Source organism: Hylobates moloch, unplaced genomic scaffold (genome assembly GCF_009828535.3).
Source record: "Hylobates moloch isolate HMO894 unplaced genomic scaffold, HMol_V3 SCAFFOLD_22, whole genome shotgun sequence".
NCBI classification, from domain to species: Eukaryota; Metazoa; Chordata; class Mammalia; order Primates; family Hylobatidae; genus Hylobates; species Hylobates moloch.
In genome coordinates, this window is record NW_026652297.1 from 20,814,255 (window position 1) to 20,833,379 (window position 19,125).

A 19,125-nucleotide genomic window follows, 5' to 3' on the forward strand; every position below is an offset into this window, starting at 1 on the left:
CATGTTTCCAATTAGCTCTTTTATATATTTTCATCATCTTTCTATGCTCAGGATTGCTAAGTGCCAGTATCTACTGTATCCCAGAACGCCCCTCCACCAACTCCACCAACCATTTAAAGAGCTGCTGATTTTGTTCTTTTCACATAGGGTATCATTTGCCCTCTTCTCCATCTGTTCAAATCTGATTCTCAATGTCAGGACCTAGTCTTCCATGACGCCTGTTCTGATCTTCCCTCCCAATGTGATCTTATTCTGTACCTTTTATCAATTAATCTCTACCTCAATTACACTTTTATTACTTTCTACTTATACCTTTCCACAATGAAATTAATTGTAAGCTCCTAAAGGACGAGATCACAATTTCTTGGTTTTCTGCCCATTCCCACTCCCAAGTATACAGCAGGCAAGCAATATTTGTTGAATAAATATATTTGAAAATCCCATATAGATAGGTTCATTTAAAGTCTAAAACAGCTTTGCTAAAAAGTCTTTTTTTATTAGAAAAGGAAAAAAAACTTGTCAATTCAATGCTAGACAGTTTAAGGGAAAAGAAGTTTGCATGTAAAAGAGACAGACATTTGATTTATTGCATTAAAAAACTTTATTTCTTTTAAAAGGTCCAATATAAGCCAAATTAACCCCAAAATGTACAGCTACACTTAGAGATCTCCTGAACTAAATGGCACTGTTTGAGATGAGTGTCTTGTTAAAGGAGGTCATTTGCTATTACCACCATTTCACCCAAAGTAGTTCTAGAGCAGAAGTTGGTATTATAATACACATCAGATATTTCAGATGTCATCTTTTATGCATTAAGTTAAATAAAGCAAACAGGCTTTTCTACTCTGTGTGAGGATAAGAAACACTACAGAACAGGGCCTGAATGCTTTAGACATACAAGGTGTAACCATAAAGGAAATTTCTACGGTGCTGTGTTCATTCATTCAAGTAATTCATGTACTTATTCCAACAATACTGGCATAGTTCAAATACCATTTGAGACAGTACTTTGGGGTTTCCCTTCATTGGGTGCAGACCAAAGGAAGTGGTTAAGCTGGGGGGCAGACTCTCACAGATGGATTACAAAAGTAATGAAATAGTTTTCTTAGTGGGGTGGCATTTGCAAGAACTACCTTAATGTTTTTGGTAACAGCATCATTTACATATAAGTGATGCAGGATAGAAGTTCTGGTATATGTGATAAATTAAAAACAGCTTCTCACTTTATAGCTACACCTTGGATTTCATTAGATGTGGTAAATCTAATAGTGTGTCAAATGAGTCCTTCTGGAAATCACTTCAGCAGAAAAGTCAAACAGCCTGTAAGAGAAGACATGGCAGAATGTGCGAGATTCATCCTTCCAACATTCTCAGGGTTCTCTTGGAGGACAGACCCAGGCCCAAAGACAGAAGTTACCGGGAGGGAGGCTTCAACTCCATCTAAGGAAGACCTTTCTAACAGTTAGAGCTGCTCAACAACTGAATGGACTGCTTGGTGAGGTAGAGTCACTTGGAAGTGTTCAAGGTGGAAAGATCACCCTTGTAGAAGGGACTCCTGCATTTGTTAAGAGGTTAGAGACTGGATGAACCTCAGGTTTCTTTCAATTCTGAGATTCTAGAAAATTCCCTCAGGGAATTCAGAAGAGAATTCCTAAAAGGAAAGAGAAAGCACACATATGTATACTTTTAGAATCTGCTTGAATTTTTCTTTTTTCTTTTCAAAAGGTACAATAGAAAATGTAGTCCACTGTCATTAAAATGCATATTCACCTTCCTACTACTAATAATTAGGAAGGGTTCATTATGACTTCTTTATATTATAAAGAAAAGATGGGGGATTAGATTTATAATTTCTGTAAATATTTTAGAAAAAATGCTTAAAATCTAGTAGTCAATGCCCTAGAAACTTTATAGATTTGTAGATAATATGCACAGATACAAATACATTATTCATTAAATACAACTCACATCTGTGTTTTATTATACTCTAAAATATACAGGAATCTTGATGTACTGAAAGAGTGCAAGTAAATACAGTATTCAAGCAGTCACTATTTCTATGTACATGCTCATTAATTCTTCAAAAAACTCACAAAATTATCAAATAGATCAAAATACTGTTCTGTGTTTTCACACTTTATATTCAGAAAAACCAGCTGATAATTTACAATGTCATAAAGTTTCCAGTTTCACAATACAAAAAGGATAAAATGAAATTGGGTATCATTTTGTTGCAATTTATAGAACTTTACCCATACCTGTAAGACCCTCAATGTATATGAATCATTTTCACTGGGAAAGTAACAGTTACAGTAAAAGCAGAACCACACAAATCTTTATTTAAAAGCCAAAATATCAGCCTTCTCTCTCTCTTTTGCTATTTGAAAGGTAGTCTTCAATTTGGCAGGCAACTGCTTCTCTCTCCAAATAGTGACAGGTTACAAACATGCTACTTTAAATATGAATAGGACCTAAGGCTTTAGTATTTTAAATCTTGCCCAATACAGAAATGCCTTCCAAGAGACTTTAGTGATGTTTAATTTATGAACAACAAGGAATTATTTTCCTTTTGATTATTCACTTTTTCAAAACTCATAGATCAGAATAAACATAAAAAATCCCCCAACCCATGGTGGGGACACAAAAGTAACATAAGTGACTAAGGTGTGTCATTCAAAGTAGAGAGGTTGAAGACTCCATGCCCCAGGATCACTTAGCTGCAATAGGGTGAAATAGTCTACTTTTTGATTTCATGAATTTTTTTCTAGGAAATTCTTTACATTTTCAAACAAAAATAGTACTATTTTAAACCCAAACCATTCAAAACAGGGCAACAGCCTGACCCCAATCCATCTCAATGTCTGTGTCACAAGTATTTTCACCCGTATTGCACCCAGTCAGCTGGTTTTTAATTCTAATAGTATAAAAATTGGAAATTTGAAATAGTTATGTAAAAGAAAAAATGTAAAAATACATCTGCTTTCTCTCATGGTTTAATACAGCATTGGAAGGCTTTCAGATGTTTTCTTAAAAAAAAAAAAACAAAAAAAAACTCAACATTTAAAACCAAATCTCAGCTTCATTTCCAGAAATATTGCAGTTTGGTTTAGGTAATGTTTCATTTAATCTACTCCAGTTTCCACAAAATGGCATTTTATTAAAAAAACCTTTCAGTTATTTGGTCCTTTTGCAATTTGCTGTGCACATAATGCCTACTGTACCAAACTTTTATTGCCTTTAAATTTAGTTGTAATTTTATTGATAAAATTTAAATCTAGTGTCTTTATTTCTTTTGTTACAATAGTGTTGCTTGTGTAAGCAGGTTAGAGTGCACAGTGTCCCCAATTATTCCTGGCACTGCAAAACCAAATTAAACAATTCCACAAAGAATTCTGACATCAATGTGTTCTCCTCAGTCAAGTCTATTTCAAGATTCTAGAAGTTCCTTTTGTAAAACTTGCCTTTAAAACTCTTCCTCCTAATGTCATCAGATCTCTTAACATTGGCTCACTGTGCGATCTTTCCTCTTAGGTTGAATTTCTACGTGAATATCAAAGTGCCTTTTTCCTGAAAAAGCAGTTTGAAGCTTTACTGTGAGAACTCCCTCCTCCTCAGCCTCTCAGTAGGTCTCAGAATCGGAGTCGTTGAGCTCATCCACGTCAGTGTATAAGTACTCCTGTTCCCCTCCAATGTTATTGAAACTGCAATAGGAGCTAGGTTCATTCCTCATGATGGGCAAAGCTTCAAAGCTGACTGTTTTTGAGGTGTTGGTATAACGGTTAATGGCATTGAATGTCAAGGATGATAAAGGACTACTTGATGAGACAGGCATCATGGTGGCCAAAATGAGAGCCAGGCAATCAGCCACATCCTTATTGGGAGCACAGGCCAAAGCTGGGGTATAGCCTAGAATTAAAGATAAAATTTAAAAATTAAGCATCCTGAGACGTATTTCACCAAAGACAAGGAAATAAGCCTAAAGTACTTCAACTTTAGACATATTTTACATTACTTAGCTTGTAATAAATTGCTGTAACCAGGATGATTCACAAGTTTCTAATAAGTAGAAAAAGAATAGCCATAGAAACCTAGGGTGGAAGGAGACCTTAGACTAGACAACAGAAGAGGAAGTGGGCCCAGAGAAGAATGATTTCCCCAAGGTCTCACAACTTATCCGTATCCATCTGAATTCACAGAAAAAACTGGGCTAGAATAAGAAAAACACCATACATCAGTGAATCTTCTTTCAGGATGGTAAGCAGAGATTTACTGTTAATTTGCAGTTATATCAGTGTCAAGATAAGAATAAAAAAATTTAATTTGTAGTTATGTAAGGAAGCTTTTTGATGCTAAGAAATCTAAATGCGTACAGCTCCATCAGCCACAGGGCAGGTGCTCAAAAGGTATGTGTTGAATGAATGACACTTAATTGTCAATTTAACTTTTATCTTGGGGTCATAGTCTCTTGAAGAAAAACAGTAGACAAACTAAACAGATGAACTTTAAAAACTACTAAATCAAAACAAATATTTCCTTTGTAAATATTCTCTTTTTTTAAGCGGAAGACAACTGACCTTAGTCATAAGTTACCACAAAGTGTCAACACAGCAAACCAAGGAGGAAACATTTGGTACCTCAGTTGGTACAAGACTCGGTCTTGAGGATGGAGCGGGAGAGAAGTGAGAATAGTGTGATGCCAAGCTTCAATTCTACCATATGCAACTTTAATAGTTTTATCACATAACATACATTTGTATAACCACCATACAGATTAAGAAAGAGAACAGTACCAGCATACCAGAAGCCTCCACATATCCTCTACCCTATCGTTATACCTTTCTTCTTCCACAATGGTAACTACTACACTGACTTATGGGGTAGTAATTTCCTTGCTTTCGACGTGGAGTCATAAACACTACAGTTTTTTTTTTTTTTTTTTTTTTTTTTTGAGACAGAGTCTTGCTCGGTCACCCAAGCTGAAGTGCAGTGGTGCAAACTTGGCTCACTGCAACCTTTGCCTCCTGGGTTCAAGTGATTCACCTGCCTCAGCCTCCTGAGTAGCTGGGATTACAGGTGTGTGCCACCACGCCCAGCTAATTTTTTGTATTTTTAGTAGAGATGGGGTTTTGCTATGTTGGCCAGGCTGGTCTCAAACTCCTGGCCTCAAGTGATCTGCCTGCCTTGGCCTCCCAAATGCTGGGATTACAGATGTGAACCACCTTACCCAGCCTACAGTTTAGAGTTTTTAAAAAAGTTAATATAAATGGAATAATATAGTATGTATTATTTCATATCTGGCTTTTTTGTGTAGCATTTTGTGAGATTTATCAATGTTGTATGTAACTGTAGTTGGTTCATTTTCATTGTTATACAGTATTTCATTGTGTGATTATACTATGGTTTAGTTATACATTTCAACTATTGGGCATCTGGTTGCTTCCAGTTCTCCCACATATTTTCATCTATGCTATATTGGCCTTGATAAAAAAAGGATTTTTTTTTTTTTTTTGAGACAGGGTCTTGTTCTGTCACCCAGGCTGGAGTGCAGTGTAACGATCATGCTCACTGCACCCTCAACCTCTGGGCTCAAGTGATCCTCCCACCTCAGCCCCCTGACTAGCTGGGACTATAGGCACATGCCATGCCTGGCTAATTTTTTTTTTTTTTTGAGACGGAGTCTGGCTCTGTCGCCCAGGCTGGAGTGCAGTAGCGCAATCTTGGCTCACTGCAAGCTCCGCCTCCCGGGTTCACGCCATTCTCCTGCCTCAGCCTCCGAGTAGCTGGGACTACAGGTGCCCGCCACCACGCCCGGCTAATTTTTTTGTATTTTTAATAGAGACGGGGTTTCACCGTGGTCTCGATCTCCTGACCTCGTGATCCGCCCGCCATGCCTGGCTAATTTTTAAATTTTTTTGTAGATACAGGGTCTTGCTTTGTTGCCCAGGCTGGTCTCAAACTGCTGGCTTTAAGTGATCTTTCTGCCTCTGTCTCCCAAATTGCTGGGATTACAGGAGTAAGCCACTGTGCCCAGCCACAGAAAGTAATTTTTTCCCCCTTTGTAAAGTTCCCATTTTGTCAAGGGTCAAAGAGAACAACTGATGTCCTTGCAAGTTTGGCAGCAGTGGCTGAAGGCTGTCCGTATTTTTAATTAAATTTTATTTGTCCAAAGTAGCTAGGGAGTGCTTCACCGCCCACACTTCTTTCAAGGGTTCTTCTAAAGGTGCCTGCTGCTGTTGTTCCTGCTGCTGGCAGGCAGAACAACCCATTACATAGGCCAGGATACCTTGGATGAGAGTGGGGGTGGGGAAAAAAGCTTGTTTCAGGTGTGTTTTCTAGTCAGAATATGACTAAAAACAGGCTCCTCTCCTCTGCATGGGGGTTATTTTTTGAGACGAAGTCTGGCTCTGTCACCCAGGCTAGAGTGCAGTGGCATGATCTCGGCTCACCGCAACCTCTGCCTCCTGGGTTCAAGCGATTCTCCTGCCTCAGCCTCCCAAGTAGCTAGGATTACAGGCACATGCCACCACACCTGGCTAATTTTTTTATTTTTCGTAGAGATGGGGTTTTGTCATGTTGGCGGGGCTGGTCTTGAACTCCTGACCTCAGGTGATCCACTTGCCTTGGCCTCCCAAAGTGCTGGGACCACAGGCATGGGCCACCGTGCCCGGCCAGTTGTATCTCTTAACATGCCACTCTCTCTGCTTAGAAAGTTCCTCCCCCACTTTCTCCTTATCCTTTGGATTTTGGCTTAGCAGTCACATTTTTTGGGATGCCTTCTCTGATCCTGCAAGAAAGGATTTGAAGACCCTCTTAGGTACTCTCCTAGCATTCTATGCTTATTCTAATTAAACTATTTTAAGTGCATCATTAACAGCCTGTTTACACTCTTATCTCCATTCAAGGGAGTAGACTATGTCTTATTTTACACTGTATCCTCAGAAGTTAGTACAGTGCTTGGCATAATCACTCATGCAGCAAATATTCACTGAGCCTCCACTTGCTCAGGCACTATTCAGAACACTAAGAATATATCAGTGAATGCAACTGACAAAGATTTCACTGTTCTTGTGGAGCTTACATTCAGTTTAGTGGGGAAGACACACAATCAACATAACAAAAAAGTACATTATATACAATATGTTAAAAGCTTTATGTAAAAAAAGAGGAAAGAGTGGAGCAGGTTAACAAGGACTGAGAATGCTATGGTAGGGGTATCTAGCAAGTTGTAGTAAAGAGTAGTTAGAATATGCTTCATTGAGAAGATGAAGTGGAGCTAAGATTTGAAACAGGTGACGGATTTAATCATTGGATGTTTGGGGACAGAGTGTTCAGGCAGAGTAAACAGCCAGAATGAAGATCACAATGCATGTATAACCCTGCTATGGAGGAGCTGGCATGGCAGAATGAAGTAGAGAAAGGAGAAGAGTAGGAAATAATATCAGAAAGGTAACGAGGTGGAGGACACATCATATAGGGCCTAGTAAGGTCATTTTAAGAACTATGAGTGGGGCCAGGTGGAGCACTCTGGGAGGCCAAGGTGGGGGGATTGCTTGAGGCCAGGAGTTCAAGACTGGCCTGGACAATATAGTGAGAGTCTGTCACCACAAAAAATAAATTAGCTGGGCCTGGTGATGCATACTTGTAGTGCTAGCTACTTGGGAGGCTGAGGTGAGAGGTTCTCTTGAGCCCAGGAGTTCAAGGTTACAATCAGCTATGATTTCACCACTGTACTCTAGTCTGGGCAACAGAGTGAGACCCTGCCTCTTAAAAAAAAAAAAAAAAAAAAAAAAAAAAAGAAGAACTGAAATTCAAGAGTAACATGTTCTCTTATACTTTAAAAGGATCCAGGTCAGGCTGGTAGCAGTAAAGAAAAAAGTCGGCATATTTTAGATCTACTTTAGAGGTGGAGTCAATAGTATATACTGATGGACTATACAATGAGGATGAGTGAGAGGAATCAAGGATGACTCTAGGGGTTTTGCCCTGAGCAACTGTAAGAATGAGAACTGTCTTCAGTGGAGATCATGATGCTGTGGGGAGAGTAGTTCTGGCAAGGGGAGTGGGAAAGGATCAACAGTTCAGTTCTGGACATTCTAGGTTTAAGCTGTTTATCAGACATCCACATGGATGTGTCAATTAGGCACATGGATACATAGAGACTGTGAGAAGCCTAGGCTGGAAATATAAATCTGGGAATCCTCAGCATATAGGTAGTATTTAAAACCAAAGGAACTGATGAGAGCACTAGGGAGTCAATGTAGACAGAGAAAGCAAAAAGAACGAAGGATTGAGTCCTAGAAGGAGAAGAGGGAGAAAGTTTCTAAAAGAAATTAAGAAGGAATAACTAGTAATGTGGAAGGAAAACCAAGGAAGTGTGGGGTTCAAAAAGCAGAGTAAAAAAAATTTATCAAAGGAAACAAGTAATCAGTTGTGCCAAACGCTGATCTATCAAGTAAAATGAGAGCTTAGTTAACATAGTAGAAGTCATTGGTTGGTTTTGATGGGAACAGTTTTGCTATGTGTAGGGGTGAGGGGGGAGAAGGCCTGACTATACGGAAATTAAGAGAGAATGGAAGAATGATGCCGGATGCTGTGGCTCACACCTGTAATCCCAGCAATTTGGGAGGCCAAGGCAGGCGGATCACCTGAGGTCAGGAGTTTGAGACCAGCCTGGCCAACATGGTGAAACTCCGTCTCTACTAAAAATACAAAATTTAGCCAGGCGTAGTGGCAGGTGCCTGTAATCCCAGCTACCTGGGGAGGCTGAGGCATGAGAATCACTTGAACCCAGGAGGTGGAGGTTGCAGTAAGCCGAGATCATGCCACTGCACTCCAGCCTGGGCAACAGAGCTAGACTCCGTCTCAAAAACAAACAAACAACGACAACAACAACAAAAGAATGGAAGAATGAGAGGAATAACTGGGGACAGCAAGAGAGTAGTTTTGCTGCAAAAGGGGACAGAGAAATACGGCAGTAGCTGGCAGGAGTAGTGAGATTTATAAATTATTTTTTAAGGATGAGGGAACTAATGTTTATATACTGAGAGGAATAATACAGGAAGAGAGCGAAAAATGTTACTCCAGGACACAAAAGAGAACCGTCAAAGTGACATTATGAAGTAGGCAAAAGGGGACAGGATCTAGTGCATGAGTAGAAGCACTGGCTTTAAATAAGAATATTAGCACTTAAGTAGGATCTTGATAAATATTTGCTGAAAGAACAAAATCTTCGGCTACTAAAACAAGAGAAAGTGGCAAGTATAAACAGTAAATACTAACTTTGCTATAACAGATGATATAGGAATTCAGAAGTACATCTGCTAGATAACTTTTCCTATTTCTTTTGCCCTCATTCCTTTGCCACAAACTACTCTTCAATATTAACTTTAGCTCTCCTCTTTGACCAATAAAAAATATCCAAGTTTATTTCTCTTCAAATATGGATCAAAAGATAAAAGCGCTAGGTTAAGGGAAGAGAGTATAGAACCAACTTACCATTTTCATCTACTGCAAGCACACTTGCTCCTTTTCCCAAAAGTTCCTGAACCACCATTGTTAGCCCATTTCGGGCAGCAACATGCAGAGGTCTAGGGGAAAAAACATGATACATGTACACATATGTGCATGTGCATGCACATACACACCTGGCTGTCAAAGAGCATTTTTGTCAGCTTGTGAAGACCAAGAGGTACAAACTTGAGGCACCTAATCCTAATAAAAAAGATGGGGGCAGAGAGAGCAGAACCTCTGTGCAGTGCACTGTCACACCTTCTCAACGTGTAGCTCGACATCAAGCTCAGCCATAGGTCCCATCGACAGGTCCCTACCTTCACCCAATCCTTTTGTTACTTTTCTTCTCAATGTTTAAAAAAATTTTACCATTGAAATTGCATTCCTCCGTTGTTAAGGAATGAGGCTGGTAAAGACATAGACTATATATTAAAAACTAAACTGCAGTAGCATAAATTCTAATAGGCTTTGAAAACAGCTTACAAGCATCATGACTAATTTTTGGACCTTCAAGGGATCTGACTAATCCCAGAATGGACAACAATATTCTAAGATTTTTATCTTTACTAAACCTCAAAATGGAATAGCAAAGGACAATGAGACACTGATGTAAGATCTCTGTCAGTCTATCTGGAGGCTGGCTGCTCACATTATTAAAAATTTTGATTCTTTCAGAAACCTTATTGGCTTACAGACACATATAAAGCTTCTTACCTCATTTATTGTTAGTTTCAAGTAACATTATTACAGTTGATTTCCATAGAATACCCAAAATAGTACTACTTTCCTTCAGAAAATTAGGTAGGTGGATTAAGGAAAAAAATATATTATTGTTTCAAAAGCATTTTAAATAATATGGCTTTTAGTTGAGATCATTTTAGAAATGAGTTTTGACAGTTGTAAAACTATTAAAATTGCTTCTATGACTAATGAAACCTATTCCAATAGTCACATGTTTAATAAAATCCATTTATCATTTTTATAATTATAGGTCACAAAGTTTATACTAGATACTGACAGTACTCACGTTTGCAAGGCTGCGTTGGTTGCATTGATGAGGTTTCTATCTGTTATCTTTTCCAGTATTAACAAGGCACTAGTTTCATGACCCTATAATTGTGGCAGATAAGTTATAAAAACTTGGGCACCATTAAGGATACATTTATACACCAAACAATCTGCAACCCTAGTCCATATAATATGTACAACACCATACATATACCATGAATTTTCCTGGCTACTATCTTAATATTTGCCCAAACACATCTTGGGAGTGAGGGTAGGAGAAGAGGACAAAATTAAGATTTAGGAAAGAGGATAATTATGCTTAGACTTGTGTTCCAGAACTTATTTGGCTTACTGGAGACTTTGATACGCCATGGTGCCTTATAAGTCAATAATTTTGTTCAAGAAATCTAATACCAGTGATCATTAGAGAGGTTTGGTCCTGAGTTGTTCATTTTAGTGAAGTCAAAAAACTTTTAATGTCACTGTTAACAATGGAAACATATTCTTAAAATGTATACATACCTTGCTACAAGCCAAATGGAGGGCAGTATTTTTACTGTTATCTTGTAAAGTCAGTTCTGCACTAGCACTGCTAACCAGCATCTCTGGGAGGAAAAAGTGCATCAATTCTTATGTTTATGAACATGTTTCTTAGATTACCAATAACTCACTGTAGAGAAACGAAGATACAAAGCAAAAAAGTCCCTCTCACAAAAACTTAAGTACAAGAAAAATATTGTAATATATAACGTATATATCTTCATATAATTGTATGAGACAATTATATTGTTGTATAAGTCACACACTCTAACAATGGCAATTGACATTTATTTTGTGACTGTGCACTAAATTTTAAATACTGTTTTATATGCTCTGGATTTATAGTAATTTATTTAACCCTCACAACAATCCACCAAGTAGATACTGTTATTTTCCTCATTTTGTAAATGAGAAAACTGAGGCATAAGGTCATTTAGCTGAAAGATCTAGGACTCACATTCAGGCAATCCAACTCCAGAGCCAGTGTTCTTAACCACTATGTTATAAGGCCATGGTAAAGTAGAATCCTCAATCAGTAAGGGCAAACTAAAACATTGTATCCCTAAATGAAAATGTGGATTGCAAACAGGTAAAAGGTTTTAAGTCTTAGGAGTAGTAAGATAAGTAGTTAAAGTCAGAAGTCTTGGGATCTAAGTTATACGTAAGTGATACACATACTTAGGAAAATACAATTTTAAAGAAGTTTCTTTACCAACTGTATTTGTTTGTCCATTTTCTGCAGCCATCATAAGAGGTGTTTTCCCTGTAGAGTCCACAGAATTGACTTGAGCATTATGGCTGAGCAGCAGCTGTAAACACTCCACATGGTCTGTGAAGGCAGCTGCATGGAGAGGAGTTCTGTGATAAAGAAAAATTGAAATATATGACTAAATTTGAATGTTATATATGCTGGAAAAATATTCTTTAATTTGTAACATGCCGTTTTTAAGGGTTTACATATTAGGCTATAAAAGTACTGCCTGTACACAAACAAATAGGCTCAATGGAGCTTACTAATTTCTCTCATAGAAATTTCTACTTTCAATAATATAGAAGGCCTTAATTAAACTGGAACTAGTATGAAGATTAATTACAAAATTGCTAAAATAACATTACATCATTAAAGGAAATTTTGAAAGAAATAAATCCTGATCTGAATACCACCGCTTATTACAACTGCTGGACTTTTTTCCAGCCTTTATTCCTATTTAGAAAACTGTTAACTTTGTTAACAATAATCTTGGGAAACAAACAAATTCTAAAGAAAGGGGAAAATATTTACATTTTAAAATAGTTTAAAGGAGGAAAACTTCCTAAAATCTATAAATAGAAAAACTTTTTATAATGTAAAAATAATTGAGATCTTGTAACAATTTATACTTGCAAATATAAAAATCAACTTTTAATAATGGGGTTTCTGTAAATTCTCTCACACCAGCCAGTAGTTAAAATTTATTTCTTATTGAAAATAAAACTTTTTTGGGGGGTAGGGCAGAGACGGGATCTCACTCTGCCACCCAGGCTGGAATGCAGTGGCGCAATCACAGCTCACTGCTGCCTCAAACTCCTGGACTCAAGTGATCCTCCTGCCTCAGCCACCTGAATAGCTGGGATCACAGGCATGCATCATCATGCATTTTTTTTTTCTTTTGGTAGAGATGCAGGTCTTGCTATGTTGACCAGGCTGGTCTTAAACTCCTGGCTTCAAGTTATCCTCCCACCTCAGCCTCCCAGATTGTTAGGATTATAGGCATGAGCCACTGTGCCTGGCTAAAACTATTTAATACATAGTTGAATTCCTACCTTCCTTTTGAATCTGTGGCGTTCACAATGCTGGCACCTAATGTATCAATTAACATCTCGGCAGCACCTTCGTTGTCATTTATCCTGTGTAAGGTAACAAGGTGATCATTCTCACAGCAATGGTGTATTTCTTAAAACACGCAAACCAAATCTGATTCATTCTGGCTTTACTTACACGGCACAATGCAATGGACTAAAAGCATTTCCTTCCGTTTTCTGGAAAACTTCCTGTTCTAAAAGCAGTTCTACACATGTCTCGTGACCTAAATAGGTGTAAAGAACCAGGTATTAAAATTCAAAGGCGATACTGGCAAAAATCACAGATACATATAAGTGTTTAAAGGAAAAATGTAAAAGTCTCTCCCTCATCCCATCTCCCAGATCCCCTCTCTGGAATATAACCGCTGGTAGCTGTTAAGCCACCAGTAGTTCCAGAAAATTTCTAGGCATATACAACTGCACGCACACAAATATGTACAGTTGGCTCTCTGTATCCGTGGGTGCTGCATCCATCAATTCAACTAACCCCAAATTAAAAATATTTGGGGGACAAAAAAAACAGAGCAGACTTGTTTTCTTGTCATATACCCTAAATACAGCGTACCAATTATTTACATACCATTTACATTACATTGGCTATTATAAGTAATCCAGAGATGATTTAAAGTATAGCAGAGAATGTGCATAGGTTATATGCAAATACTATCCCATTTTCTATAAGGGACTTGAGCACCTGTTGGTTTTGGTATTCACAAGGGGTCCTGGAAACCAATCCTCAACAGCAAACAAGAGATGACTGTGCTATTTTTTTTTTTAAATGGCAATGGGATGTTTAATTCTGCACCTTGCCTTTTACTTAATATTAACTACACATATCCTTCCATAATAGCATATATGAAATATTATTATTATTTTAGATGGAGTCTCGCTCTGTCGCCCAGCCTGGAGTGCAGTGGCGTGATCTTGGCTCACTGCAACCTCTGCCTCCCGGGTTCAAGTGATTCTCCTGTCTCAGCCTTCCAAGTAGCTGGGACTACAGGCGCCCACCACCACGCCTAGCTAACTTTTTTCGTATTTTTAGTAGAGACAGGGTTTCACCATGTTGGTCAGGCTGATCTCGAACTCCTGATCTCAGGTGATCCACCCGCCTTCATCTCCCAAAGTGCTGGGATTACAGGTGTGAGCCACCGTGCCTGGCTACAATCTTATTCTTTAATGTTCTGAAGAGCTTCACAGTATCAAAGTATATCATAAATTATTTAATCTAATTATGGATTTTAAAGTGATTGGTAGTTTAAAAAAATTCTTCATATTATCAACAATGCTGTAAAGAAACATTCTGGTATTTTTTTATTTTATTAAAACAATTTTTTGAGACAGGGTCTTACTCTGTTGCCCAAGTTGAAGTGCAGTGGCATGATTATGACTCACTGCAGCCTCAACTTCCTGGGCTCAAGTGATCCTCCCACCTCAGCCTCCTGAGTTGCTAAGACAACAGGTGCAAGGCGACCACACGTGGCTAATTTTTTGATATTTTGTAGAGATGAAGTTTTGCCATGTTGCTCAGACTGGTCTTGAATCCCAGAGCTCAAGTGATCTGCCTGCCTCAGCCTCCTAAAATGCTGGGATTACAGGCGTAAGCTACCACGGCCAACATTTTGTTTTTATTTTAGGAAGTATTTTTGTAGGACAATTTCCTACCAAAGTGATATTGATATGGTAAAGGACAAGTATCCAGCCTTGGTATTCTTGGGGGATTGGGTCCAGGACTCAATAGGACAGCAAAACTCCATAGTCCCTTATACAGTTCCCTTGTACAAAATGGTTTATTTGTGTATAATCTATACACATCTTCTCATATACTTTGAGTCATCTCTAGATTACTTACAACTTAATTCAATGTAAATGCTATATAAATAGTTGTATTGTTTAGGGAATAATGACAAAAAAAAGTCTGTACATGTTCAGCCTATATTTCTGATCGACATTCAGTTGAATTCACCGATCGGGGACCCATGGATATGGAGGGCTGACTGTACTGATTATTGATCAATATCTGGTCCATCCTTTTGAATAGTAACTTCAAAAACAGAAAAATCCAAATTTCAAATTTTCTTACCCTAATTCCAGAGCTAGGGTTTTAATTTAATACCCTAATTACTACAAATAAAATGTTGCTTATTTTATTTCATTAGTCATTTGGGATCTACTTTAGGAATAAATTAGATTCTTACATGGCCTCTTTATATATTTTCATGGTTTAATATTTGCCTACCAAAGTGATGTTATATTTTCTTTTTAAATTACTGAAACTTAATCAACTTAAACTTTATCCTATAATTGTGGAAAAGTAATTTTTAGAAAAACCTGTAATTGTGTTCCATCTTTTGTCAGTTCTTTTCTCTAATCTAGTAGTTTTCAAGTGGATTTTGCCCATCAGCAGATATTGTGTGTGGCAATGCCTACAGACATTTTTGTTTATCACAACTGAAGGTGGGGCAGTGCAACTGGCATCTAGTGGGTAGAAACCAATGATGCTGCTAAACATCTTGCAATGCACTGGAGAGTCCCTTGCAACAATCATCTGGCCCAAAACGTCATAGTGCTGAGGTTGAGAAACTCCTTTAATTCCATCATTCTGAATGTTAACTCATTACTAAGATACAGCAATGGAAAGTTGTCCATTGTTGACTTAAGAGCCTCCCATTCTCCAGATATATGGGTTCTTAAGGTGTGGCCTAGGGAACCCTGGGGTGACGCAAAAAATATATGAATAAAAACACAGATGAGAACGCAACTATTCTCTTAAATTAGCTATAAAGAGATGTACTACTCTTCTCACTAAAAAGAAAATACTTTTGGAAAATAGTTTTCATAAAAAAAGATTATTTATGTTAACATGTAATAGACATTATTTTTAAATAAATCAATAAGTATTTTAAAATTTCTCAGTTCCAATTTCTAATACAGTCAGTATCAATCCATAGTTCCTGAGACCAAAGGGTTTGAGAACCACTCACTATCTGAGTACAGACTGAGAAAAGGGAATAGTGGGGCCCCCTGGTTACCTCCAGAAATCATTACTGGGTGATATCAAGCAGACAATCTCATAACTTTCTATCATTATTTATGAAAGCTAGATAGGATGGTAAACTGGGTCCTCCTGAGTTTCAGAGGCTATTCTGAGGATGTTTACAGCTTCATAAAAATGAACACATTTTTTAAAGGAATAAATAAATATTCTTAAGTTCTATGATTGAATGACTACATAAACTGAAATTGTGAACTTTTAGTATCTACAGCCAGTTTTTTTCTAAAACTTGGCCATCATTTCATTTTAAGAGGTTGTTTTCTGTTTTGTTGGCGTGCTTCCACTTTTCTTTCCAGCTGTACAATAATTACTAGTTAAAGTAAAAACCATTTTACATATTCTACTTTCAGAATGCCAAATTATAAAATGGGCTTTTGGCTATAAATATGGTATTAATTTTAGGCTGTCTATATAGTTGCTTATTGCATATAGCCAACACTCAGTTAATTCCTTCCAGCTCAAATTCAGCAGCACCACAATTTTGCTACAGGCTGAAAATCAGACACATTTGTTATGATCTTTAAATGGCAACCAGGCATGCAGTTCTTGCAAAATTCTGTCTCTTGCACAAAACGTGCTTAGAGTCTAAATTTAGCAGTGATAGAGTAGGAACTCACATTAGGGAAACTGTTCTACATATAGATCTGATAAGAAACATCGTAATAGAAAGCAACTCTCCAAAGGACAGTTACAGCAGTACATTTACAACTAAATGCTCTTTCTGAGGAAAAATATCTCACTGTGTGATTTTTCCAATGGCTAATCTTCAGGGATATATATTTTTAAAAACCAAGCAGTAAGTCTTTGCTTCTAAACAGTTTTATCTCACTGACTTTTTTACAGAAACACAACTCATTTTCCCACTATTATTAGATATTTTGGGTTTTCCTTATACTTGTAAAATGTCAAGTCACATTACAGAAACAAATAAAAAATATCAATGACAAAATACAGTATCTTCTTTGTACTAGTATGAGTACTAGTCTCTGGCCACTTCACTACACTCATTTCTACTTGCCTTAGCAAGTAGAAATGGGAAAAAGAGAAGTTAAACCCCAAAGGTTTTATAGTTTTCAAAACTGTTTTGGTTAAAGATTTAAGGTAGTAAAAAACAAAGAGACTAAACTATTAGTTCAATGAGCAACAGATTTAACTATTCAAGTTTTTATGGTACTATCAGTACTCAGCTGAAGGATAACCAACAGAATCATAGGACAAACCTCAAGAATCCAAAATGTTCTCACGGCAAAAGAATGCAACTCCCAACTTTGGCATAAGGACTAATACGAAAATCAAAATATTGTATCTCAGAAATTCTTGTGGAAACATTTAATGAAGTTATAATTTTATAAGATTCAGCTTTTTCCTCTTTTGCTTTAACTTGATAACTGTGTCAGAACAGCTCCCAGTGAAAGAACTATGAAACAGCATATTACAGAAAGATAGCAAATCTCAACTTCCTGGTAAGGCAGTATGATTTTACAACAGATATTATACTTATTTATCTTTAGCAAATGGATATTTATATAAAGAGACAATTTATATTTTCTCTGCATTTTGAGGGAAGGTTATTAGAATTGTGAACTACAGCTTTGTAGATCTGCTGTCATAATTAACATTAATCTTGAAGCTACACTGAAATTGAAAACAAATTTTAAAAACCTCTAATTTCTCTGCTAAAGCCTCAAGCTTGAACTTTGACAACACTGATGCTTGCACTATATATAATGTACTTGAGTTTTCTAAGATGATCAAATCTAAAAATATCTCAACATGTTTCATTACATAAATTATTTTAATTGGTGGCATTTCATAAGCCAAACTGCATTTTTAACATCTATACCTTCAAAGTAGCTTTATGCTTCCCTACGTGACCTTTTGTGAGTCTACCTATAAAAGCGATGACTGTGACTGTGGGCCTGTAGGAGGCCAAAGAAAATCTCTTTTAACCATGTAGCAGAGTTAACCCATCAAAGTTTCTAATTCTAAGACCTGCTAGGGATTTATTCCTTTAAAACACTGAGCATGGATATTACTGGTAATATAAGAATGTTGTCTTGCAATGTGCTCAGAAAACATACATAGATTTCAGTTCAGAATGTGATACATCTCACTGTTTCTCCTACTTTTGGTCATTTTTCCCCTAATATGATTGTATTTAGAAAGTAAAAGAACATGGCTGGGTGCAATGGCTCATGCCTGTAATCCTAGCACTTGGGGAGTCTGATGTGGGAGGACTGCTTAAGCCCAGTTGTTCAAGACCAGCCTGGGCAACATAGTGGGACTCTTAAAAAAAAAAAAAAAGTAAAAGAACAAACTCAAAATACAAGCACACTATATAAAAGCAATGGAAACATTGTAAAAACCTCCTAAAAATGCAAAATATTTGTTGAAATAAGGATCTAAGAAAAACTTCAGGCCACATGGTGGCTCATGCCTGTAATCCCAACACTTTGGGAGGCTGAGGTGGGAGGATCACTTGAGGCCAGGAGTTCAAGACCAGCCTGGGCAACATAGCAAGACCCTACCAAAACTAAAAAAAAAAAAAAAAAAAAGAAAAGAAAAACCTCAAAAATACTTCATGGCTTATCTCAGAACACCTTTGACAACTAGTGTCTTGGCTTTAGCATGACAAAGGACAAGAGTGAGCCTACGTAGTAAGTATTATTAGTATGTGAGCCTATATAGTAGATTATTCCCAAGGGTTTTGCTAATTTTAAACTTAAAATTTGCCTTATAAATATGTCATTCTTTTATCTCTGTTCACTACAGAATGATATGCATTTGTGTTTGTATACTTAACCATTGTAGCAAGCCCAGTGAAGTGCCGTATATCCATGATTGTCTGCTGTGGCTGGATTTGCATCCATAGATGCTGCTGACTGCAAAAGGGCTCCGAGAACACCAATGTGTCCACAGGCAGCAGACAGGTGTATAGGCGTCCGGCCCCTGCTATCCCGAAGTAAGCACTTAGCACCATGTTGAAGTAATGCATCTACACATTCTTCATGGCCTGTAACTGCCTGAAAGAAAATAATTTACAGGTAGTCAAACATATTATGCTAAACATTACATGCCAATTTCAGCTAATTAAAAACTTTAAAGACCATACTCTCCATATCCTTCCATCAATTAGAGCCATTTATCATTTTATGAGTAATTCTGTATTTTTA

At 37.3% G+C, this 19,125-nt stretch overlaps 1 protein-coding gene and 1 long non-coding RNA gene across 6 annotated transcripts in view; one reads left to right on the forward strand and one right to left on the reverse strand.

The window, feature by feature from the left end:
* Positions 1–1,946: 1,946 nt before the first annotated feature.
* The window catches only part of ANKRD28 (ankyrin repeat domain 28), a 197,664-nt gene continuing 180,485 nt past the window's right edge, over positions 1,947–19,125 (reverse strand). For all 5 annotated transcript variants that reach the window (XM_032144284.2, XM_032144285.2, XM_032144282.2 and 2 more), the window contains 8 exons: positions 18,756–18,975; positions 13,037–13,124; positions 12,862–12,945; positions 11,771–11,916; positions 11,041–11,123; positions 10,538–10,620; positions 9,496–9,587; positions 1,947–3,906 (listed from right to left, as the gene is read on the reverse strand). In XM_032144284.2, coding sequence (XP_032000175.1) covers positions 3,620–3,906; positions 9,496–9,587; positions 10,538–10,620; positions 11,041–11,123; positions 11,771–11,916; positions 12,862–12,945; positions 13,037–13,124; positions 18,756–18,975 — 1,083 coding nt within the window. In that variant the 3' untranslated portion in view covers positions 1,947–3,619. The remainder of the gene's footprint in view (positions 3,907–9,495; positions 9,588–10,537; positions 10,621–11,040; positions 11,124–11,770; positions 11,917–12,861; positions 12,946–13,036; positions 13,125–18,755; positions 18,976–19,125) is intronic.
* On the forward strand, positions 3,511–19,063 carry LOC131382320 (uncharacterized). The gene is made up of 3 exons (XR_009211708.1): positions 3,511–3,658; positions 4,197–4,254; positions 18,764–19,063. It is a non-coding gene; the product is annotated as an uncharacterized LOC131382320 (long non-coding RNA).